The sequence below is a fragment of the Lutjanus erythropterus genome, chromosome 13 (assembly GCF_056507025.1).
Source record: "Lutjanus erythropterus isolate fLutEry1 chromosome 13, fLutEry1.hap2, whole genome shotgun sequence".
Lineage (NCBI taxonomy): Eukaryota > Metazoa > Chordata > Actinopteri > Lutjaniformes > Lutjanidae > Lutjanus > Lutjanus erythropterus.
In genome coordinates this window covers 21,182,500-21,206,316 of record NC_139329.1, presented here as the reverse complement: position 1 = coordinate 21,206,316, position 23,817 = coordinate 21,182,500, and the positions used below count along the sequence as shown (strand labels likewise).

The 23,817-nt window shown below is 38.4% G+C and overlaps 3 protein-coding genes across 3 annotated transcripts in view; 2 read left to right on the top strand and 1 right to left on the bottom strand.

Annotated features, from left to right (window-relative positions):
- eif4g2b (eukaryotic translation initiation factor 4, gamma 2b) overlaps positions 1 to 3,131 on the top strand; it is a 71,902-nt gene extending 68,771 nt beyond the window's left edge. The window contains exons 18-21 of the mRNA XM_084734079.1: positions 130 to 334; positions 610 to 818; positions 1,124 to 1,245; positions 1,485 to 3,131. Coding sequence (XP_084590205.1) covers positions 130 to 334; positions 610 to 818; positions 1,124 to 1,245; positions 1,485 to 1,550 — 602 coding nt within the window. The 3' untranslated portion in view covers positions 1,551 to 3,131. The remainder of the gene's footprint in view (positions 1 to 129; positions 335 to 609; positions 819 to 1,123; positions 1,246 to 1,484) is intronic.
- Positions 3,132 to 4,410: 1,279 nt separating this feature from the next.
- Positions 4,411 to 11,899, bottom strand: LOC146316506 (uncharacterized). Its single transcript, XM_084734715.1, has 7 exons — positions 11,766 to 11,899; positions 9,818 to 10,018; positions 8,606 to 8,793; positions 5,513 to 5,726; positions 5,210 to 5,308; positions 5,023 to 5,090; positions 4,411 to 4,712 (listed from the first exon to the last, which is right to left on the bottom strand). The coding sequence occupies exons 1-7, from the start codon at positions 11,853 to 11,855 to the stop codon at positions 4,553 to 4,555; spliced, it is 1,020 nt and encodes a 339-aa protein (XP_084590841.1). The 5' UTR covers positions 11,856 to 11,899; the 3' UTR covers positions 4,411 to 4,552.
- Positions 11,900 to 18,800: 6,901 nt separating this feature from the next.
- On the top strand, positions 18,801 to 23,037 carry lyve1b (lymphatic vessel endothelial hyaluronic receptor 1b). Its single transcript, XM_084734587.1, has 6 exons — positions 18,801 to 18,924; positions 19,960 to 20,125; positions 20,608 to 20,747; positions 20,920 to 21,306; positions 21,775 to 21,853; positions 22,579 to 23,037. Exons 1-6 carry the CDS (start codon positions 18,822 to 18,824, stop codon positions 22,766 to 22,768), a joined length of 1,065 nt encoding a protein of 354 aa, XP_084590713.1. The 5' UTR covers positions 18,801 to 18,821; the 3' UTR covers positions 22,769 to 23,037.
- The last annotated feature ends 780 nt before the right edge of the window (positions 23,038 to 23,817 follow it).

The following is a 23,817-nucleotide window of genomic DNA, read 5'->3' as shown; positions in this document are numbered from 1 at the left end:
CGTCCATCCTACAGACATTCCAATCCAGGATCCAACTCTTAAAACCTTCATAAACTCCCCGAATACATCCCACTGAGGCAAAAGTTATAACCATCATAATCCCTGCTGAATAACCGCTCTTCTTTGCAGAAATCGATCAGAACAAGGACCGCATGCTGGAGATTCTGGAGGGGAAGGGCCTGAGCTTCCTGTTCCCGCTGCTGAAGCTGGAGAAGGAGCTGCTGAAGCAGATAAAGGCAGACCCCTCTCCACAGTCCATCTACAAGTGGATTAAAGACAACATCTCTCCCAAGCTCCACACTGATAAAGGCTTTGTCAACATCCTCATGACCAGGTAAAAAATAATCAGCTGTTGGTTTTTGATGAACACTGAGTCTCAAACATTGCAGTGTTTAAGTTAGGTTATTCTTTTATTTTTTTTCCTGATATTTTTGATCAGTTATGAACACCTAAGGACCTGTGTCCACATGGTGTTTTTTCCTGAGCGCCAGGTTTTTTTTCCCCCAGGTTTAACGGCAGGTGCTTCATCCAAGCACTCTGCAGTGCCTCACTAGCGCCTTTTTCTTTCTATTTTTTGTTATTGACCATTGTCCTCTGGTCTTTTCCCAGTTTCCTCCAGTACATCTCTCAGGAGCTGTGCATGGCGGAGAGCGACGAGCAGCTGGCAGCCCCCTCCAAAGAGCAGCTGGAGCAGGAGAAACAGCTGCTGCTGGCCTTCAAGCCCGTCATGCAGAAGTTCCTGCACGACCACACCGAGCTGCAGGTCAGTGCCCTGTATGCCCTGCAGGTGCACTGCAACGCCAGCTCGTTCCCTAAAGGTACAGTACACCCCCAAGTCATGGACAGTCTATTAGAATGAAACTGATGGAGTCATAATTAACTTATTGCCAATATATCAGAAATGCCAAAAGTTTATAAAGTGTCTCCATTACACAGAAGGAATAAAAACATGAGTTTTTCTACCTTATTAATGATTTATCAGTTGGTAACATTTTCAGCGATCTGTTAAGGAAAATGCACAAAATTTGCAACCCTAATGTATTATCCTTCATTGCTAGTAGAACATGGGTTTTTAGTGGAAACATTCATTAATGCTTTTAATTAAAAACATCTTTCTACTAAGGCATGCTGCTGCGCTACTTTGTCAACTTCTACGACATGGAGATCATTGAAGAAGAAGCCTTCCTTGCATGGAAAGAAGATATTACCCAAGAATTCCCTGGAAAAGGAAAAGCTTTGTTCCAGGTACAATAAAGACATCTGAGTGGGGATTGTAGGATTTGTTTGTTTGTCTTTTTAAATAAAACATCTGCAGTGATGGGCTTGCTCTCAAGGAAGGAAATAACCATTTAATGTGTGATTATCCTCAGCTGTTTATAAACATCAGATCATAAAGTTAAATCGACACATTAAATAAATGTTTTTTAGAAAATTGGCAGGAATTTACAGAATTTTTCTTTTTTTTTTTTTTGTCCCTCCCTCAGGTCAACCAGTGGCTTACCTGGCTGGAGACGGCAGAGGAAGAGGAGTCAGAGGATGAAGCAGATTGAGAAACCAAGCAGAAGCATCATGGTGTAGAAGTTCGACCTCATCATATTATTACAGTCGCCTTTCCTTTATTAAACTCCATGCTTAATTTAACCACTACCACGTGGCACTCAGCTGCTTCTGTTTTGCAAATATAAACCGAAAGCTTGTACCTGTAGGGCCTCATGTGTTACCACCCTTATCGTAATGATAGGCTGAGAAGCATCATTTGACCTGTTGCCTAATGGATGTTTGATTTTGGATCTGTGTCCTGATCAGCTACATGAATTCTGAAGTCTGGAGTGGCTCAACCATGTGTTTCTTTTTTTTTTTTTTTTTTTTTTTGCTCTGACTGTGTTGAATTTGTAACTTTCTTTTTTCACTGTATTGCATGTTTTTCATTTCCACTCAATTTTTACTGATTTGAACCTTTCCCAGTAGGAAACTGCTTAATTTCAAGTGTAGGATTTCCCCCCTAAATAAGTGAAATAAGTGCTCCTTTTCGCTAATGCTAGTTAAAGACACAAGACCATTAACAAAAAGGTCTTGTCAGTGACCTGCTTTGTGATCTTCTGTAGGGGCCCAGCCTGGATTCCCCTCCATTGCACTTACGTGATCCTTAAAAAAAAACATTGGAGGGGGGGGATTTAAAATCACCAGACAGGCTGCAGAATGATTCCTGTATAGTGAAAATCAAAGAGAGTATGTGACTTTCAGAAAGTATGATCAATGGTAAGGGGGCCCACTGAAATAAGAGTGAAGCAAAAGCTGATGAGATATTTCAAAATGATTTAAGGTGCGTGTTTAGTCAACCTATAAACCCGATCTTTTTTTTTTTTGCGACTGTCTCCCACATTAGGAGATTCCCCCTTTTGTTATCTGTCCTCTTTATTGTCTTTTATTACATGAGTGGTTGCAATACTCATCCTCCTCCAAATGTTACAATATTTTAAAAAGTTGTAATCATTGGTGTGCCGCCGTAACGTTTTCAAAGTTGCCTGTGTTTCTACCTCTTAGTTAGATGGGCTTTTGTTTGTTTTTTTGTGCTGGGATAATGAAATCTACTAAGAAGAACCCAGAGCCCAATCACATGCTGAAGTATTTGATTTAGTCCTGGCCTAATTGCACAATAAATTTATTGAAGCAGACTTTTTCCTATGAAGCTTCACGTGGTTTACAAGTATTAATATTTAAGAATGAAAGAAAAGCTTATTTTTAGCAATTTGACAGATCAATGTCCTCTTTGAAAAATGTACCTGTTAAAAGGTGGGGTTTCAGAGTTTCGTCTTGCCCAGAACTTGGAGTGACAGTGTGAATGTGGCCTGTTCATGAAGCAAAGTAATGAAGCAAGTGAATTTTAAATGTTTTTCTTAAATTGGCAAATTAAAAGCAAAGCCTTTAGATAGGTTGTAATCAACCCTTCTCACTAAAATAAGTCTAACAGCTAATTCAATGAGAAACATCCAAGTTTTACCCAAGAATTGTGCTCACAAGCCATGTTCATGTATAAGGTAATAGATTTGGATCATAATGTAAGGTATTCAAAATTATTGTGCACCTCTATTGCTTTAATGTCAATAAAGTCCAGTACATGAGCACCAAAACTGCTTTTCATTTGTATTTACACTGCTGTTCTTAACATATTCAAACTTTGCATCAAAATGGTTCACACTGCTACACACCTTCATATCTGAGATGACTATATCTGATTCTTTATCTGGTTTTCGTTCCACTGATGCTTCCTGACTTTTGATGCCAAACTGATAGCCCTGTGGAAAATACAGGGATCGAGGCACACATTTATTAATCTACCACTTACAGATTTCATATTTATTTCAAACCACCAGTGTTTAATAACCCTCATAAGTCATTTTGTGGACTTTCATGGACACGTACCCCTTCCTCAGGCTTGATGTTGTTTTCCTCCATGTCTTTTGCAGGTGGTTTGAGGTTGGACAGGCCTGGGTGTTGTCGCTGGTCCCAGAATGGGACTGATATCCATATGTAGTGCCCTGATTGTAGTCAATGTAGTCCTTATTCATCACCATGATGACTTGGCTGACAAAAGTGAGCATGTTCAGATGACTGGTGGCTTATGGAATCCAGCCTGTTAGCTGAGCCAGTGCCTTCTTTATTCATGACATTCCATGGTCCCTGTACTCCTCCAGGATCCTGGGGTTACCTCCATGCACGCTTCAACTCTGGACAGAGGAGATGGTTGCTGGTCTTCCAGAAAGACCTGCACGAAATCCCTGGAGTTCCACCACAACCTTCTTGGTCCCCCCCAGTGTCCCACAACTTTCCTCAGTGAAGCCCTTAATCAGACATTTTTTCTGGCTCTCTCCACCAGGATCCAACCCCTTGCAAAGGTGTTTGGCACAGGGAAGAAGTTATTGGTTGAGAGGTCTTGGCCAAGGCGATCAAGGAACAAGGGACCAGTCAGTATCCGAGCTGGTGTGATGGAGCAGAGAGCACATGCAACTTTTATGTTCCCATTTAACGTTACCTGTGACTGATGGACCTGGATCCGGTATCTGGCATAGAGCCACTCCGTACACAACCTCTGCAGGTCATACTGGTTCCACAGCAATGAGATGGGGTAGGTGTTTCATCTGAAGCAATGTCACTGACCAAAACCCTGAAAGTAATTTAAAAGTTATTGAGCTACAGATACAAATTTATCTCGTCCCTGTTTAGGGGGACTCGTGAGGAACCGTAAAATACATTTTGGGATCAAAGAACAATTTAGAGTGGTAAAATCTTTTTAAAAGTTTAAAGAGCAGGTAGAAGCAGAATGTCCTGGATGACTATGGAGGCAGGAGGAGTTGATTCAGGCTGTGATGTTGGGTGGGAGGACCAAGGCCTGGAGATGTCAAATGTTATGTCATCTCAACATTTTCCCAAAAACAATCATTTCGCACCTCTGTAACTCATAAAGAACTGTAAAAAAAACCGTCTCTGCTGCTGTTCATGATCAAGCAAGCAGGTTTGCAAGCAAGCCGCGTGATGACAAAATGTTAATTGACTATTCCTGGTCTGTCGGGATCCAGAAGTATTCCACCACCTTCCTGCCTCTGCGCTGAGGGGCAGAGTCAGGTCGCTCTCCTCCGAAGGCAGGCAGCTCATCGAAGTGACTCGGACCGAGGTCCCTCCCTGTGTGCGGGGCAGAGATCCTGAACATGGTCCTGAGAAAAAAAAGTAAAAAAAGATAGAGGGGTACAATGTAAACAGGACTTTACATCTTGTCACTGCCAGATGGAAGCCTCATATCTCCAATTCTGAGGGGTTTCATGCTCCTAAATAATGTGAGGGTTTAAATTTGAGGTGGCTTTTCACCTGTTAGACCTATAAAGCCCTTTAGATAATAGTGACAAAAGTGTTCTGTCACCCAACGAAAACAGGGTTATTTTTCTTTCTGGAGATACAAGGTTTTCACCTGAAACATGGCCAGTGAACTTTGTTGTTTTTAGAGCCCCCTGGTCACCACAGTGTTACCTGGATGAACTTCTCTCAGGTTCTTCAGGACTGGACTCAGGGGTGGAAATGTACACAGGGTCTCCCTCCTTGACAAAACCATATGACATGAGAACAGGTCGATTTTCTTCATCAATCTTCATATCAAAAACATCAACCTACAGCTACAGATATAAACTTAATGAACACAGCTGTAGAGTCATCTCACCGTAAAATTTCTTGGGGTGCCGTCTTGATTTTTGAGAATTTTAACCCTCTGATCGCTTTCTGTCATGCAGAGGAAATAACTCTTGATGTTGGCTTGACACTGTAGGGAAACAAACACAAAAGTTATCTTACAAATGAATTAACTACACTGGAAACCTATTTCCACCAGTGTGATCAATGCAAAATATTGACTTATAACTCAAAATAACAAGAAATTTTTTTAAAATAGTGACTTATCTCAAAATAATGACTTAGTATAAAACTCAACTGGCAACAATAATGGCTGTCAAGGGTGCTTTCTCACTGCTTTGCTCTGCCTCAGAGCCTTCAGGTCCTCCTGAGCTCTGAACTTGTCAGCTAAGTCCTGGTGCCGCTCCCTCCAGCTGAGACACTCGGCCGTTCTCTCTTGCCTCTCCTTCTCAGCCAGACGCCTCTCAGCCTCGGCCTCCCGCTGAGCCTGGTTGGCCTTTTTGCTCTCCTCCTCCGACGCCATCGCCCTGCGCCTCGAATTCATCTCACTATAAGCACAAGGTTGAAAATTACATCCCAAAATGTCTCGTTTTTTGCAGCTGGACTGCAGAGAAATTGTTTTGAATCAATTTCTCACTCTTTTTCTGTTACATTTGTGCTTAACTATTCATTTCCTTTTTCATTTTTGTTTTTCCAGTCTTGTGACTCCTGTTGTGCAAAGAACTGCAATGCCTCAATGAAAACTTTTCTTGTTTTTAAAGCGATATATATATATGTCTACACTGCACTTTCCTGCTTGAAATGAAAATGAAATCAATAGACTTTTATGCTGATGCAAAAACAAGCAAAATATCAGGAAGTAGAAAGAAGCTTTTTAAATGAAAATTTTACATGTATGTGTCACTCACCCAATAGTGTGTTTGGATAAATGTATTCTAAACACAGCTGGATGCTGGATTTTTCCTTTGAAGAATCACATAAGCTCACTGACACTGCACACAGAGACCACCTATACTCGTGTCCAGATGAGGGCGATGAAGTGTGATTTAATGGGGTTTTACTTTGTGTAGCCTGTTAAAGTCTAACATATGTCTTGTGAAACTTGTCTTACAAACAACCCTTCCCTTCTTCTTTCTTCTTCACTTTCCACTTCCCTCCTCTGAGCTTTCCTCTCAGCTCATCTTTCCTCTGCTCAAGCTCTCACGCATCTTCTACAGTACATTGTATGTAACATTGATTTTTTTTTTTCTCACACTTCTAAGTCCCTCATATTTTGGATTCTTGATCAACTTTCTCCTTTCCTGTTTCCTGTACATGATATTTTTTTTTCTTAGGATGGCAAAGTCAGGTCCTGCCCTACTCTTCCTCTGATTGGCTGACCCTGACATTTTTATCCAAACCCACTGGTTCATTTGCTGGCATGCTTCCCTTCAGAAGCTTAGAAATGTTCAGTCCACCACAAAAACCAATTATCAAGCATTACATATTGTTTGAATAATTAAATATAATTTAATAAAAAAGAATTTAAGTTGAATTTTAGTGAAATAAAGGTCAGCACGATAACATCATTAAACTCTTGTTTGTTTAGTTCCCCTACATAAATAATATTCATTTAACTCTATATTTACTCTGTATGTCTTATCCAGGATTTAGGAAGGGTCAGTTGAAAAACTTGGAAGCATCTGACTGACCTCAAGGATGCCTTCATCTTAAAAGCGTAAATGTATTTTAGTTTTGAGTTTTCTCTTTACAGTATACTAAGATTATTTCTGAAAATTGCCATAGAAACTAAACAAATCAACTCAGAGCATACACAAAAAATGTCCAAAAAAAAAGACAGGGATCAGTACCTAACTAAGGCCATGGTGATAATTCTTGTGGTATGTTCCTCATCTTCTTCCCGCTCTCCATTTTTAGCAGCGTTATCTGCTTTGATGCTTCAGTGTTGTGACGAACACTGTTTAGATTTGATGTGCAGCACTTCATCTGATCTGATGTTCTTCTGATGTTATAATTTACGCTCTCGACTTTTCACTCAGCAGGAGAAAATATGTCCTTTCTGTTTATTGAACAATTAGAGGTTAAATAGAGCTCAGGTACTTGCACGGTTGATGTATGATGCAGCACTGGGTGGCCAAAAAAGGAAGCACGCAATGTATTTCAACAGAATTGTTTGATAGACTTTAAAACATAAGAAATCACCTTGTCACATGATGCTGGACCCACCACTGGCTAAATTGCCATCTTGTTCTTGCGATTTCATCTTAAGGTGATTTATTACACAGTTTCAAGGTTTGCTGTAATTTGATTTATTGCTTCCTATAGGTCAAGTGCATTCCCACCACATTCTCTGTTGATAAGGGGCTACAATCAGGTTTGACATTCAACCTTGATGCATAGCTCTTCCTATTTTTAAACAAGTGGTGGGAGACACTGTGAACCTAAAGCACCCCTCGTCTGACGCCCTTGACATTCCTCCAACTTCCCCTCTTAAAGAGGAATTCAGCACTTCTAGCTAGTATAGTACGCCTGATTAGTTTAAAAGAGCAATTTTTTTGTCTTTGTCTCTTTAAATCAACAAACCTTGATCCATCACCTCCTCTTATGTAGAGGACTCCATTCTACAGCATTTTTAAGGGTTTTAAAAGGTTCTCTAATGAGCAGATGCAGCAGATAAAGCATATTTTGGTGTGGCTGTAATGCATCACTAAGATTTCACTTTACTGTCAATAATTAACTTGTTTTTTGCATGTGACTGAAACATGCTGCGTAAAATATTGCTACAATTGTTTATTATGATAATGGACTACTGTATTTTGTTTACAGCAAGAAATTTCCTGCAGCCCAAAAAGCATTTTTTCCATAAAACATCATTATAAAAGAGACATCTTTAAAACTGTTGACAGGACATGTTGAACTGCCAATTATGCCTTTTTGATCCATTGAGTTTTCTTATACTACTGCACATTCAGTAGGACACATATCCAGGAAGTAAACCTGAAAGATAGAAAACCCTTTTTGCATATGCACCAGGCGAGCAATTCTTACTGAACTGAATAGGCGCGATCTTTGCATGTACTTAAGAGTGCAGCTTAAAACTGATTCAAAGTTTATCTGGCATTTAAATGTTCAGCCAGACTATGAAACACTTCAAAGACCTTTTATGGCCAACATTTGAACTGATAGTTGATTTTGAATTACATTTTCAGCCTTTGTTAAAATCTGTTTTATATTTTCTTACTCAGCAAACAAAGCATTTATGTATTACATACTTCACCAGACTGTTGTACTACCTTTTAATCTGAAGTTTTTCTGCTATATCAAGACTCAAATTTTGCTGCCTGACATATTCTTTACCTGAAGGCGCAATTAGAGAAATAAGGTGCATCTTTGGGTACACGGCCAGGTGCCCATGAAAGAAACCCACCTCTCTTTAAGTTGGACATTTTCCTGTGTGATCTGTCTCAACTTGCGTCTGAGGTCATCTCTGTCTCCCTCCAGGCTCCGGTTCTCCTGCAGCAGGGTCTGTTTCTCCCCGGATACTCGGTCAAGCTTCAGCTTGGTTTCAAAGTAATTCTTCTCTGTTTGTGCCAGTAAAAGCTGCAGATCAGTGTGCTACAGAAAGAAAAGGAAGATTCCAAATTAATGTCACAGATCATAATTGAATCGATTCAGTCCACTGATAATGTTACATCCTGTTTATGCCCCGGCTGATTCAGAGATATTGATGGCAGTAACAGAGAGAAAGAACTGCACTAAAATATCTCACATCCATTCTGGTTAAAGAGATGTCATCTGCAGTTCAATGGTCTGCTCATCCACACACGATTATTGAAATGATGATGATTTATCCTTATTTATTTTTTGTCTTTCCCCTCACCCCAGGATCTAAAGAAAGTTCTGGGTTTGTAACCGGCACACACATCAGCCCTGTCCTCTCATCATTTGACTGACTTTAAGTGTGGTGTAGAATTGATTTTAACATTTTACTGTTTGTTGTTAAGACCTTCATGGTCTTGTGTTAAATTTCAGACCGTTTAAAAAAAAAAAGGTCCTTCAGGGGCAAATGGTTCTGGATGGAACCTCAGCCCTTCAGGAAGGACCCTTTTCTAAGAGTGTAGATGCCACTAAATCCTACACACTGTTCCTTTAAATGCATAAGTAACATGACTTGAATGTAGTTATTATCGGTTTCTTGATATATCAAGTCAGAGCTGGCCTTTCATTAAACCAAGTGTCTGATATTCAGAGTATGTTTGATAAAATGTAGTTTGTTTTAACACATATTTACGCACATAAGATTCAAGAAAACATTTTAATTAATATTATCACTAAAGGCTTTTTACACTTTTTTTTTTCATACTACTTGCAGTTTTTAAATTGTCACTTGGATCTGTTCTACAACTAGTGTGCAATTTGCTGCTAAAACAGGAAGACTAACTGACATTTGGGATGAAGTCTAACATCTCACTCTGATGGAGTCATGATGGAGCACATGGAGTGTATACATTACATGTCGTACTAAAGTTACTAATTGCTGCCTCTAATTATCTCTTTTCTGTCTCTAACAAGTTGGTCAGGTGAGTGTGCAGATCATCTGACAATATCTGTGTCAAACTGTGTGTGAGTGTGTGTTTACCTCTTTTTTAAGCTGCTGGAGCTCTTCACTCAAGCGGCTCCTGTCTGCCTCTGCCGTGTCCTTGTCCCGCTGGCACTCGAGGGCCCGGGCCTCAGCCAGGGCCCTGCTCTTCTCCGCATCCCCTCTGGACTCCTCTGCCTCACTTGCAGCTCGTGAGCACAATGTCGCCCTCTGCTGGCTGTGATACAGCTTCTGCTTCAGCTGACGGGGTGAGAGACGGAGAGGTGGGTGCAGTGCTGACTTGGTGAGGAAACAGTAGAGGCCTGTCTTTGTTTCTAGATGTAACACGACTCCAACCACTCAGAGTCAGAATGAGGGTCAGCAGTCAGATTCTATGTGGCATGAATGGATGAGGGTTAACATCACTAACACTGATATAACTCAAATGCTGTCTTGTTCTTGTACTAAAGAGGCACCATTTTTTACACAAAGTCAGTTTTAAAAAAATCTCCTTACATTAATATTTGAATTAAACATAAATGCTCATGTTTTCTACATTCCACTATTTGAGGTTTGCCTGGTGCTTTTTTAATGTCATCATCTTCCTTTACCCTTTTCTTCTGCATTCTACTGGAGCATCACCTACTGCTTATCTTGATGTACCAACTCCTAATTAGTTGTTTTGTGATTTTTGATTTGTTAAAGTTACTACAATGAGTTTTTAACTGGTTAACCACTTAAAATATAGCAGGAAGAGATTTTTATTATTGTTATGTTTTGTGGGCGTTATGGTGGAAACGGTACAGCTTTTGTCAAATAGGAGCCTCCAAAATCAACAAATTATGAATGTTCCTGGTAGTAGCTTTAATTTAGCTTTCTGCAGTTTACTTATAACAAGCTGGCCATTATAGTAGCTTTCTGAAGCTAATATGTTACTAATACAGCATAATGAGTAAGTGTTAATTACTGTTAGGTGTAGCTGTTGACTGTTATCCTCTTTTTATTTTTATTCTAGTCCCTGCAGGGAATTTATGTCCTTTCACTAGTGATGGCTTGTATTTCCCTGGTATGGAGGATTTTTTTTTTTTTTTCATATAAAAAAATCATACAGGAATTTATTGGGATCAATTGATCTTTTCTCATGAACTTAATGCAAATATGCAAGTTTTATTTTTTCAAGTCAATTAAATTTAAAATTTATACTCGTCTTCAGAACACTTAAGAACTCTAGAAACACTGACTTAAAATTATGAGTTGAATGAATGCACTGAACAGAGTTTGATCAACTCAACTAAATTAAGTTTATTAAAGATTAAAGAAACATGATCAACATATTAGCAGGTTTCCCAGAATGCATTGTTTGAGAGTCAAAGCTCTCCTGAGATCCTTGTGTTTTACAGTTTGAAGAAAATATATATTATAGAAACTGTCTCTTATACGGTTTAAGATGAGTCGTGGTTGTTTGTTTTCACAGTATTGAAGATTTCTGAATTTTCTTCTGTGAACCATGATGATGGTTCGTATTGCATTCAGTCCCAACCCATGCACACTGAAAATGTAATAAATCATAATAAATTTTATAGCTGTTCGTCAAGTCTGACTGGATGGAGTTATTCATCTCTGCAGTACCCAGGGTCTATTTTTGATATCACATCTTTCTCTGATTTGTAATTAAATTTCACACTGAGTGTTTGCACAGTTTCACAAATGCCTCCAGTCAAAACTTCAAAGGAAACTCCAGTCTTCTACATTTATTGGATGCGTGTTTCACTTGCTTTTAGTTTAGTTGATATTGTAGACTGACAAAACTCTTTATGACTTACATAGGTTGTAGCTTTCAGCAGGTGTCAAGCTGTGTTATTAATGTGAGGGTTTTCCTAAAACTCAGATACACATGGGTGGATGTTTTATGAAGTGTCTACCTTCTTTATATCAGTGCTCAGCAGAGACATGCCTTGTTGTCTTATGTCATGAGTGATGCACTGTTATAAACTATGCCCAGTGTTACCTCTTTTACTTGAGCCTGCAGCTCCTGGTTCAGGTTCCTGAGGTTCCTCATGGTCAGCTCATTCTCCGTACGCATCATGATCCGCTCCATGTGGATCTCATTTGACAAGTACTTGTTTTCTTTTCTCAGATCCTCGCATTCCTGAGGGAAGTTATATTATCAACGATGTGTGATGTGGAGCAAAAACATGAGAGATTTATTTCAAAGGACACAAACAAAATGATGGATCACACAGAATTCACCAGTGTACAGTGCTTTGAAATAAAACAGGTTTGTGACATCATTAATCACAGCAAATAATACACTTTTATTCTTAACATCCACTCTCACCATCACTTTTACCATTTTAGGATATATTATCTTTTGATGAACATTTAAACTCCTAAACTACCTTAACAAAGCTAAGGTTTAAAGTTAATTCTTGACCTCAGAAACAGCAGTTAAAGTAATTAATATAGTCGAGAAAAATAATCTCACAAAGTCTGCTTTACAGGTTTTGATTATCTGGCATGATCTTCATGTCTGCCAGTTGCATTGCAGTTGTGGATGTTCAAATTTCCATTTTTTCGTCATCACTTTAAAGGGACAGTTTACCCCAAAATCAAAAATACATGTTTTTCTCCTGGCCTGTAGTTCTCTTGATTTTTTTGGTGTAAGTTGCAGGGTTTTGGTGATATCGGCCATAGGGATGTCTGCCTTCTCTCCATTATAATGAGACTAAATGGAACTCAGCTTGTGGTTCTCAAAGCAGTTTGTGGTTATCAAAGAACCAGTCTCAAATCATGACCCGGGTACTCAAGATAACCCACAGACTTTGTTGTGAGCAGGTTCACATAGGAGCAACTTTCTTTCTATTAGAAACAAAGGTGGACTGATAGATTGTAGATAGTAGATTCTAAAGTAGCTCCAGTAGAAAGAAAATAGTTCCTACATGAAACTGCTCGCAACAAGGGAACAACATGAGAATTCCCAGGTTGTTAAACACCGACCAGTTTGGGGGTGTGTGGGAGGATGATGCTAACCCATACACTGGGTCAAGTGGTGCCTGTCAGCCGTCTCAGCTGTGTGTGGAGCCATAGATAGAAGCACACAGAGAAGAGGACAGAAAGGAAGAGACAGTAAAGAGAGAGACAACAAAACCCAGTCAAGAGCCTCACACAGAGTTAAAAAGAAAAGAGTGCAAATAAATTTAAATTTCAAAAATGAAATGTTTAGTTTCTGTCTTTAGTTGGGCGATGATTTGGGTTGGAAGTTGGCTCTAATTGATTGTTTTTCGTTCAGACATGGTGGATTCTTACTAATGGAATTAGCACCACCAGGAGGAGCCACATTAACCCGGGGCCATATTCACAAAGTTTCCTAGTACAAAAAAAAATATTTCCTAGTAATGAAATTCTAGGAAAATTCTTAGAATTATGATATTTTCCCAACAATCTCTCCTTAAAGTTAAGACTAGATCCTGGTAAAGGTAAAAGAGCTCCTGAGGTGAAAAACTGTTTGGAGTAGGGAGGAAGCAGAGGATAAAGTGGCAGAAGGAGTTAATAAAACACTGCAGATTAGATGTTTGTCATGGATCTCATTAGAGATGCACTAACATAAATAATAATGATGAACTTTACTGATATAGCACTTTCCTTAACAATGTTAGTGCCTTACAAAAGAAAACAAACCAGACAAGGGAGATAAATGTCCCACTTAACAAATATAACACATTAACTGCAGAAATTATACAATGATATGATATTTGGAAATATACACTAGTGTGGTAAGTGATGACTTTCATCAGCAAAGTGATTACACTAATGTTTGTAGTGCTTTCACAGTCTCATATTGTGATGCAGTTCATTTCATTCCCACTGGATGTCCACAGCTTGTAGACTCACAAAAGGGGCATTCATGGACATAGTGGACTTCCCCCATTAATATAGAATATAATAAGTACTAGAATTACCAGCATGGTAACTAAATATAATTACTATCAGTGTGTGAAAAGGCCACTGTGCAAGTGGGCCTGTGTTATCAAACATTTTGTTGGCTACTTTTAAAGTCTGGCTTGCAATTTACTCAACAGAGATGTTCAAAACAGCAATATTTTAATAGAGACTAACTTCTATCAATTTCACTGTCCATTATCACCTTTTCTTTGCTTCCCTGTTTTCGATGGATCAAGCAATAATATCATCTACAGCATGTGTCACACCAACGGGATCAACCACACCTCCTCACAAAGGAGCTCTCTGAGTTTATGAATATGGCCCCTGTTTTTTTTCACACATCATCTATTTAATGTAGTACTATATTCGAGAGGTTTGCCACATTATTTTCTTCAGCTAAGATCTGAAGATGTTATTTGATTAAAAATGGGTCGGCTTTTGTTTTCCTGTGCAATGTTCACTTTGTAATTGTTTGACTTAACAGTATTACTTAGTTGCAGATGTAGTGTGGTTTTGAATATCCTTTTGAGATCACTTTAATCTTCCTGAAACATTCCTACAGCATTAAGTTTTGCTCTGATATTTACATAATAGCCTTCTATATCCAACATTTTTCCTGCAGGTCATGAGTAAGACAGAATCTCTGATGATACTTGTATGGTCAGAGGACTGATCACAACACCACTCACCCTCTCCACATCCTTACCTTCCTCTTTCTGACCAGCTCTCCTTGCAGGTGGTTGATCTGAAGGAAGGAGCCGTTTGAGCCGACGGCGCTGACCGGCCTCACCATCCGCACAGGCCTCCTGGAGGGTCTGGAGAGACCTTTGACCTCTTCAGTTGTCCCGTTCCCAAAGCGACTGCCTCTGTTTACGTTACTGCTGCTCATGGAGAAAGACTTGTACAGGCTCTCGTCTAACGAGGCCTTCCCAGCCGTCTGCAGGTCTGTGTGGGATTTGGCTCTGAGTGACATTTCAAAACCTGATCGGTGAAGTTTTGTCAAAATGTCACTTCGCCGTAATCGTGATGATGCTGTGAGTGAGAGCAGACGGGTCTCTTGGGTTGTGTTCAGAGTGTAGGCGTGTGATGTGAAGGAAGTTCTCAGTTTCACAGCGAGTTCACTGGGTGGATCCTATCACCAACTGAGCATCAGTCATTATTTATAAGGTAACATGATAGGACAAACCTGCATGGAACAGAGGCTAACAGTGTGTGTTTGGGTATTAGGGCACCTTTACTTGTTAAAGTGCGAAATGGCATGAAATCTTAACACATGTAGGGAAACCACTCAACACCAACCACAGACATAGACCATAGAGAGTTAGGTAAGTGCTCATGGTTACTGAGACTCTGGATTATGCACTTAAAAAAACAACAAGATTTCTGTTGTTGTTTATGACAAAATAGGTTTAATTTATTCTCATTTCTTTGCAATTACTACAAAAAGTACTGAAACCCAGAGGTGTAATTATTTAGTTATTTGACTTTAACATGATGGACTACTGTTCATATCCTAATTAAGCGCCATTTAGATAGCAAAGTGGAGTTGGACACACCCTAAATGCCCTTGTGCCATGCACTTTGGACCATGTGCTGTTGATCGTCTAAACAGGGCCCAATCTCTTCAAAGACCTGATACTGATTTCCTCACTGTGTTTATGCACTAAATGAACACATATGATCAAATATGAGTCTGAAGATTCTGTTACTGCATTCCTATTTTCTCACCTCAAATGTTTTCAGAAAAGTTCCTGCAAGCAAGTTGGACATTAGAAGACCCAGATGTTTCTGCACAACAGCAGTGAACTTCAGGTGACCAAAGAGAATTATTTCCAATTCATGTTCATCTAGCTGGAGAAAGTTTCGGGACAGCCAGAGCTTAATTTCGGACAGACAGAATAAAAGATGGTTAAAATTGCCTTCCTCCAAGGATGGAGCCTTGGGGAACACCACAAGTCAGAGGGGGCACTGAAGATGAGGCATTACCCAGGGCTACTGAGAAATTTCTGCCTAAAAGATTCAAACCATTCAGAGCAGTGTCCCGATCCAATAAGATAGCTTGATCCACAGTGTCAAAAGCAGAACTCAAGTCGAGAAGGAAAACGTAAAAGGTGATTGGCTACTTTAATAAAAGCAGTTTCAGTGCTATGACATTTGCAGAAACCTAATTGTAATTTGTCAAAGAAAGGCTATAAGCAGGCAGCTGCCCTTCTCTGCACTGCATGGAAATGGACCAGACACTGCTACATAACACGTTTTGTTGCTCTGATTGGTTGCAGGTCAAGGTCCAGTTCTGTCCAGAGGCATTTTTGCCTGTGTGCGGTGATCATGCCCCTGGGAAACTGAAAAAGAACTGAGCGATTCCACACTAATTCACCTTTGCAAATTACTCTGACAATGCAGGCAAGTACTGAGTAGATTTTAGGCATGAATGTTAATTATCAAGGTATTCATAAAGAACATTCGATGGCTTTTTATTGAACATTCTTCCATAGATAGATAACAGTTAATGCTAAAATTATATTGACAGTAACAATAATAAACTTCATTAACTGAAAATGTATATTTTTTAAATGTATAATGACTATGAGAAACAACACAAAAAGACATTTAGGAAAATTACAGTATATTATTTGACAGTTCTGTCTGAGAAAAAAGAGTGTAATTGGCTTTGGATCAGTGACCTCAGAAAAACTGTTTCAATTATAATCTCCTCTTGTCCCTGAGGACGACTTTCAGTAATGATGCTGTGTGAAGGAAATTTTCACACTTTTATCACTGAATTATGCTTTTCTCCCCCGGTGGATGAAGTCAGACTTACACTCTTCCTAACCAGGGAAGTGTGACCAATTAGCTTCTCCTCCGGCTCCTATCTGTGTTACAGCACTGTATCCCTTACAGCCCAGCTGCAGTCATCCATGCTGCAGCCTGAGGCAGGCAGGAAGCTCCATTATACACATGATATTCACCGAGTCACGAAAGTAGGACATGTTGAACTCTCTTGCCTTCTGCACCACATCATCAACAGAAATGATCACTCCTCATGCTAATAAGCCTTTATGACGCCCACATTCAGGTTTGCAAATGCTTGGTTAGAGACATTAGACAAGGATGCAGATATGCATATATAGTTTATAGTTGGTTTCCCTCTACCTCCAGTCCTAATGCTAAGCTAAAATAACTAACTTGCTGGCTGTAGCTTCATATTGAACTGATATGAGATATGAGAGTGGTGTTAATAGTCTCAACTAACTTTGGTCAATAGAGCCTATACACATTTTTCACACTACTGTTTTAAAACATGGGTTTTCAACAGGAGGTTCGCAACCCCTAGGTGGTCCTCCAAATTAGACACTAAGCTTTGGGCCCTTGGAAATTTTCCTTTTTGCCTGGTTGAAACTCTAGACTTGCTTGTTCTTCCTGGTCAGTGAGGTGAATGAGTCAAAACACATCTGATGTCACCCTGTAATTTTAGCTATGCATGGCGGATTGTTTGCACTTGTTGTTGTAATTTAGATTCTCGGGTGTCAAACACGCAGGAAGGAGCACATTAAAAAATATGTTGAAGCATCAGCTCAATGAGCTCAGGCAGGCTTGAGGTGGAACAGCAGACTATCAACACAAAAATGTTTACTGTTCCTTTAACCCTAATGTTCTATTTTCTCTTTACCATACATTCTACATGGCTGTCCTAATTTTATAATTTATCTAAACATGATTTTGAATTGTTTGTCATGTTTGCACCACAGAAAATGAAGCATTACTTCTGTTTGGGGTCTTATCTTGGCTATAAAGGAAAAGAAAGGATTTTTTCAAGATTTTTCAGCTATGATTGGAGTTGACAGTTCTGTTTACACAGTATTACCCCAACCCTCCCATAAAAGAATTTGGAATTTTAAAAGTTTGCAAGGTGGATCTGTTGTCTCTAATTTGATTACAGCTTATGCTAATGCTGTGGTCCGAACAACATCAGAGGTCGGAATCTTCTGACCTCCGACCTCTGACCTGACTTGTGAATTCAGGGCAAATTCATCTACTCCGACTTCACATAGAATAAGTCAGCAAGCTCAGTTTGTGGCAAAGACAAGAGTTTTAACTTAATAAAATACTTATCCACATATTGATGGAAAAGTCAAATGGAAAAAAAAAGATTTTGCAGTTATTGTCCTTAGTATTAGTAGTAGTAGTAGTGCAGCTGTAGCATTTGTACTTGTAGGACCCCTAACAATTAGGAAGTAAACACCATGTCAACAAAATTCTGTGGTTAAAGTGATTATAATGTGCATGAAGTGAATGTACCCCAGTGCTGTCAGGTTGGAGGTTCGATCCTCCACGGTGCCACCCTGTCTGAACATGCAAACAGATCAAAGACAGACTGAGATCAACTGCATGTTGTTTCTTGTTCTTTTGACGTTTACCATTGGACACACTGTCATTCCTCTGTGTTGATTTGGAGTGAAAGAAAAAGGAATAACCGCTTTCCCTTCAGGCCAGAGAGCATTGTTAAAATATATAGAATATGCCATAGTTTACCAGAGAACAGGAGAGCAAGAAATTGTGATACAGAAAAGGAGTAAAAGATAATAAAAAGAGATGCAGAGAAAGAAAAGACACATGCACAGGGACAATGTGGAGGAAGTTCCCTTTCCGACCAGCCTGTCAGAGCAAACATAGCCTGGAAGATAGATGCTGGCAAAGCAGAAAATCTCCCCTGAAACACAAAAAAAAAGTTCACTGCTTCATCCATATTTGGTTCAAGGGGCACCAGTTTGATAAAGGTGCATGAAGCAATCAGCCAATCAACTCTTAATGATGCCATGAGAATTATTTCCTGAAGTCATCCTGCTTTAATATTTCCTGGAAATCCTCAATTTGTTTTTATTTTTAACAAGCTATGTTGTTTATGACATGTATCCGTGGATTAGTAACCAAAACAACAACATTTGGATCAAACAGTTCGGTCTTCCATAAGTGGGTCTGTGAGTGTTATCTCATAAAGGGGCATCACACAGATTTGACCTCTGCTTCCTGTTTCCTCGTCCCGTCCACATCACATTTTGTCCTGAGGCTGATCCTCTACGCTCGCTTTATTTGGCTCTCCACCTTCAAACACTTCAGTTAGATGTATTTAACAGAAAACATGGCAAGATTTTGTCATTTTACTCAGTTCTTACTTTTGACCTTTTCATCCTTGTTGCTGGCAACTGACTCCAGTCTGATTAAAAGTAAGTTGTTTGTTTTTGATTTGGGGGGGAAACACATTTAGACCAAATACTGGAACATTTATGTATTTTGTTGTCATAAATTTGAATGCAGTATATATTTATTTATTTATTTTAGATCTTTCATGCATTTTATGGTGAAAGGAATATTTTTGAAGAGGACACTTCAGCTCTAACTTCTGCACTCTTCATGGTTGCTTTTAATGTGATGATCAAAGTTACTTCACAGTCAATAAAATACATGAGAAATGTAAAATCATCAAATATTATCATGAATTACATGTGGGAAATGTTAATTATTATGGTTTGTTGTTGCAGTACACTTTTATGATATATATTATATTACTCTTACTATTTACGACCCCGTTTCCAAAAAAGTTAGAACACTGTGTAAAACGTAAATAAAACAAAGCTCTGATTGTCAAAAACTTGTTGAACTATATTCATTTGAATACAGTACAACGACAAGATATTTAATGTTCAAACTGATTAACTTTATTGTTTTTTCTAAGTATACACTCATTCTGAATTTGATGCCTGCAACATGTTTCCAAAAAGGCCGTAGAAAAAAGGGTCAAAGGTCACAGGCATTCAGTGTTGTTTTCAGTTTAACCTCTTATGTGGAGAGATTTCTCTGGCTGGATTCTCTGAATCTTTTAATGAGTATGTATATTTAATGAAGCACTAAAGTTTATGAGTTTGAACACTAAATATCTCATCTTTGTACTGTATCCAATTGAATACAAGTCAAAATGTATTTGCAAATTATTACATTCTGTTTTTACTTACCTTTTACACAATATGATGACTTTTTGGAAATAGGGTTTTGCTTTGTTAGAAATATAGTACAGTATGTACTGTAAGTTAAAGTGATCTCACACAAATCATGATGCTTTTAAAAGGACTGTAACCCTTATATAAGATGTAACACCTTAAATTCACACAGGTGTAAAGATTATCTTCATATTTAGACCATAAATATTGTTGCTATTAACAGAACTCGTGTTTTTTAACGTGTGTATTTTTACAAAACGTCAGCAGTGCCTCAAAGTCCCAGAGCTGCTGGAGTCTTCATGCTTATTGAAGGAGGAAAATACACCTTCAACTTCACTGCGGCCAGAGCTGCCTGTCTATTTCTGAATGTCACCATGGCGACCAGAGCCCAGATGGAGCAAGCAGTACAACATGGACTGGAGACGTGCAAGTAGGCTGAGAGCATGTGTTGACTGTTCTGCTGTGGTCGCATACCTGCTGACCCATATGCAGTGTTGAAGATTTCTGCTGCGAGCTTTTTAATTGTCAAAAATTCCAAAACTTAAATATTAATTGTTGCTACAAATGTTATAATTGTTATTGAACCAAGTGCATCATACGATAAAGACGCACCAACTCCAGTTTATATTTGATTTGAAAAAAGAAACAAAAACAGAAAAGAATCAAAGACATATGTTTTTTTTACATGTAATATGTGCTTAATATGTAGGATTTGGTAATTAAAGTCTCAGATTTAAAGGCCCAGTGTATAGGATTTGGGGGTATCTAGCTGTGAGCTTGCAGATTGCACACTCCTCCTTCTCACCCTCCCCTTCCAAGCGTGTAGGAGAACCTATTACAAAACTTGCATAAAATGCCAGAAAAAGCCTTTTTTTCCACGATCATTTATTATCTTATCTACTGTTTTAACAGATATGGTTGGACAGCTGAACAAATGGCAATCATCCCTCGACTCACATCTGACATAAAATGTGGACAGGGAAAAACTGGAGTGGTGACGTGGTTCGCAAGTCTAGATAAAAAGTTTGGTGTCTTCTGCTTCAATGCATCAGGTACGGCTCATTTTCTGCACTGCATACTGCATATTTCAACAAATATTCAAGAACTATAATACCGAACTTTATATAAAAATTTTTATCATTCATTTCTCATTTAGTGAACCTAAACAATCAGTTAAATAACTAAAATAATTATTGACCATATTTTTTTCCTCGCAACTTGCAGATTTAGAGGAAACTCCAAAAAGATCAACATCCCGCCCACAAAGCTCCATGTCCTCCACCACACTGTCAGCACTGACCCGAACCCCAACATCTGCCGCACCTCTGGTCACATCAGCAACCAAGCCTCCACCTTCAAGAAAACCAAGGACAACAAAAGCTCCGGCACAAACATCTGTCCCTTCAGCTTTTACTCTCTTAGTCAAAACAACACATCCAGTCAGGATTCCTTCTGCCCCCACCACCCTTATTCCTTCTTCTCTTTCTCATCTTATCACCTCAGCACCTCCTGTCATCAGTTTTTCCTTTTCTACTTCTGTCCATGCCTCCTCTGTGTCCTCTGAGTCAGTGACACCACCGTCAGTGAGCCCAACAAAACCGTCCCTTGGAGGTACGTCTGTCTTTTTTTAATTTTAGATTGACATTTTTTGTGATTGTGATGTTGTATCAGTTTTCTGAACAATTCACAATTCTCATCTAAATCTGATTTGAACTCCCAGTGGAATTCAAGGGGTCGATGGAAAACTGTAAATGATCTTTACTGCGCTAATCACTCGTCACCAGTAGAGGCCAGTAGGTGCTTTTTCGTATATCAAATAATTGATTAAAATGCAATGCAACTGCAGTGAAAATGGAGGTATTGAGGTTGAATGGATGGATATTTTCCCTTCCAGAAACTTGGATATGGATGGATAGTTTGGATTATTTGAAGTAGAGTTGTATGAGGTACTTATGAATAGTGCTTGTTTTGTGCTTGTTCCCTCTGTTTCTCCAAACTGAGGCCGTGTCGACCAGAATGTAACTAATACAATGACAGAGTTTGTGGTAATCATTCATAAAATGTTTGTGTATTTTTCAGATGTGCCAACAGCACTCATCATTCTTGGCATCGTCCTTCTGCTCCTAACAGCAGCAGGAGTTGTGTGGTACTACAAACTGTGAGTCGTGTTGGCAATTGTCCTGCATTGCTTAACAACACAGTCTGAAACAACTTCCCCCTCGATAAAACATGTATAATCAGGACTTGGAAACAGAAACGGCTACTCTAGCTTGGAACAGAAAAGGATAAAAGGTAGAAAAAAATGATTTGATTTCATCCTGGAGGAGGGAAAGAGGTTGACACCATGAATGACTCCACTATCTTCACTTTATTGTCATCAGTAGAGGCAACTCAAGCACCATCTTTGTGTTTATAAAATTCTTAAACCAAATTAAATTATGGCTTTAGACTTGAAAACTAGGTCAAAGTAAAAGAGAGCATTGGGCTACATTTAGGCTGCTCTTTAAACCTCAGTCTAGTTTTGACTCTAAACCTAGATTAATGATATAATGTTTTGCAGCCAAAAGTTAACAGTTTTTCCAGTTTTCTTTTATTTGGGCCCAACAGCACTCAAATGTATTTTTTATTTAATTATTTTAATTTGGATAAGCAAGCATCTCCATATTGTTTAAACTTTATTTAATTTCAGTATATACCAATGAACTTGGAGTTACTAGAGAGAGATTAGATGTTTCATCTTAATTTTGAATCTGGATTTAATATTTTATCTTAGTTTAAGGACCCTTTGTTGGTGCAACACAGTCTTAGAGTCTCATTTCCACTGAATCTAATATTCGTATATTGAGTGTCTAATAAGATTTTTTTTCTCTCCTTTTGGAAAAGGAATAACTTCGCCTTTTGGCATCAGGGGCAGCAGAAGGACGACATAGAGACAGAGATGTGGAAGCATACGGACAGTGAGATGGACCTGCACAGTCAACATGAATTAGAAGAAGAAGAATTAGACAGGAAATATTCCAGTGATATTACACTGTGTGTGAATCCAGACCTGAAGACAAACTTTTCTGAGTAGCTTTACAATATTTCCATGGGGCTTTTTCTACAGTGTACTGAATGAATTTCAGCCTTAGTGTTACCAGATAACAGATTTTGGTTTACTTTATGACTGCTCTGATTGGTTCATTGTACTTTTCAAAGTGATTGTAAATATGCGCATTCCAAACTTACCATTACTGAGATTTAAAAGCTGCTGTTATTCAGCTTGTTTGTCCCTTTATGTTTTTGTGCATGAGCATACATGCCTTGAAAGGTCTTGTTTATATCTTGTTTTTGAAATAAAACTACTCAATTTTTCATTATGTTTTTTGATATACAGACTGAAATTTGTCAGCAGCATAGTTTCCATATTATAAAATATTAAATTAAAATAAAATAAAAAACAATTAACCAGTGGGTCTTTAAATTTCCACTATTTAAGATTTATTGGGATTTACTGGCAGAATATAGCATAAATTGAATATAATGTATAATAAGTTAAGATGTTTGCAATCTGCTAACTCACCACTAAATGCTGCTTAATCTTACACACTAGTCCTTTAATCAAATTTAGAAAACATCTTATTAAGTTTTTAAATTAAAATAGGACCTAGCTGATTAATGAGTCTTATTAATAAATTTATATCAAATGAATAAATATTGATATAAATTGAAAAGTTAAAAAAATACATTTTATTGTTTTGTTCTACCCTTTTGGCTTCAAAGGGAAAAAATAATAATGATCTTAGCATATTGCAATAAAGAGGACATGAGACACAAGCTAAGCACAACAATCAAGACAGATGGGACTGGAAAACATGACTATTGTGATTATAGATTTTAAATTTTAACATCTAATTCTATACTGTACAAAATAAAACTTAACCAAAACTGAGTAAAATCATGAATTAATTATTTTTTAACAAAATGTTTTTTAAAAAGAGAGAGACGTAGATAAGATAACTTTACAATAAAATTTCATATATTTCAGTTCTCAAAAGTTTCTTCCTGCTGATTTGACAAAATTAGAGCAATACCCGCATACACCGCAGAGTGGCGCTAATGAGTGATTTCAATGTTTTCTAA